Source organism: Chionomys nivalis, chromosome 13, assembly GCF_950005125.1.
Source record: "Chionomys nivalis chromosome 13, mChiNiv1.1, whole genome shotgun sequence".
Taxonomy (NCBI): Eukaryota; Metazoa; Chordata; class Mammalia; order Rodentia; family Cricetidae; genus Chionomys; species Chionomys nivalis.
This window is the reverse complement of record NC_080098.1, coordinates 45545198-45546563: the sequence shown is the minus strand read 5'-3', so window position 1 is coordinate 45546563 and position 1366 is coordinate 45545198. Positions and strand designations below refer to the sequence as shown.

Sequence of the window (1366 nt, the reverse complement as noted above, 5' to 3'; positions counted from 1 at the left end):
TGCCCTGACATTCAGGTAACCACGGCATCCATGTCAGGCTCCACTAGCCATTGGCTCTCAGAGATAATGCCTTCTTTGGAGCACAACATTCTGAAGAAGCAAGCGTTGCCAGCGTCCTCGAGATGGACCCACTGCGCATGCACACTTGGCCCAGCGGCCTGCGCAGACGCGGTGGTCAGCTTCCGGTCGCCAAGGTGGGGCCGAGAGCACTCGCCATGTCTTGCTACAGCCGCCCGAAGTACAAGACGGGGGACCTGGTTTTTGCCAAGTTAAAAGGCTATGCCCACTGGCCAGCGAGGATCGAGCACGTCGCTGAACCCAACCGCTACCAGGTCTTCTTCTTCGGGACCCACGAGACGGCCTTGCTCGGTCCCAAGCACCTCTTCCCTTACGAGGAGTCCAAGGAGAAGTTCGGCAAGCCCAACAAGAGGCGAGGCTTCAGAGAGGGGCTGTGGGAGATCGAGCATGCCCCAAAGGTCGAGGCCTCCCCTTGCCTGTGCTCAGAGGAGGAACAGCCCTGTGACCAGGGTCCGGGGCAAGGGGAGGAGCCGGAGCCCAGGGAGGAGCCGGAGCCGGGGCAGGAGCTGGAGGAGTCCCTACCTGAGCTGGAGCCTGAGTCCCGACCTGAGCTGGAGCCACAACCGGGGCCTGAGATCGAGTGTGAGCAGGAGCCCGAGCCACAGCCTGCTTATGACCTGCTGGACGCCGTGGACGACGAAGAGCCGGGCCTTGCTGAGGCCGAGCCAGGAGATTGGCAGGCCGAGCAGATGGGAGAGCAGCGTGCTGAGGTCGAGGCCGAGGCTGAGGCCATGGAGCCGGGGCGTCTGAAGAGGAGCGCGGGAGACCAGCTTCAAGATGCCCCCAAACGGCCAAGGGAGGCGGCACCCGGCCCGCTGGAGGTGGAGCCGGCTGGAGAGCGCGAGGAGGCTGAGGCCTGCCCCATCTTGGAGGTGCCTGGGGAAGCCCAGGAGCAACAGCCTCCGCTGGAGGAAGAGGCCACAGAGAAGGCGGTCCAGGCCCTGATTGATGGAGAAATCGAAGGCCTGTAGTCACGGTGTCTGTAGAAGAGCCCTTTACCCGTTCCTGGTACCACCTGACTGTGACTGCCAAAACCCACTAGGGTTCAGTCCTCACCCCAGTCCACAGCTCCTTCATTTACTCACCTTCTCCAAGCCCTAATTCCTGGGATGGGTCAGATAGACCGCTTGGTATCAACTTCGTGACTTCATTCGCGGCCCCCTTCCCTCCCTAAACTCTGATGGGCATTTTCGATCTCTGCCTGGATACCAGGAGTGAAGGGGGTGGAGGATAGAGAGCAGAAATGACTTTCAAAGGTCTGGGAGGGGCAGTGTGTAAACTGGTGACG

General features: G+C 61.3%; 1 protein-coding gene across 1 annotated transcript; it reads left to right on the top strand.

Moving 5' to 3' along the window:
* The first annotated feature begins 215 nt into the window (after positions 1-215).
* Hdgfl1 (HDGF like 1) lies at positions 216-1049 on the top strand. The gene has a single exon (XM_057788181.1). The coding sequence runs from the start codon at positions 216-218 to the stop codon at positions 1047-1049; it is 834 nt and encodes a 277-aa protein (XP_057644164.1).
* The last annotated feature ends 317 nt before the right edge of the window (positions 1050-1366 follow it).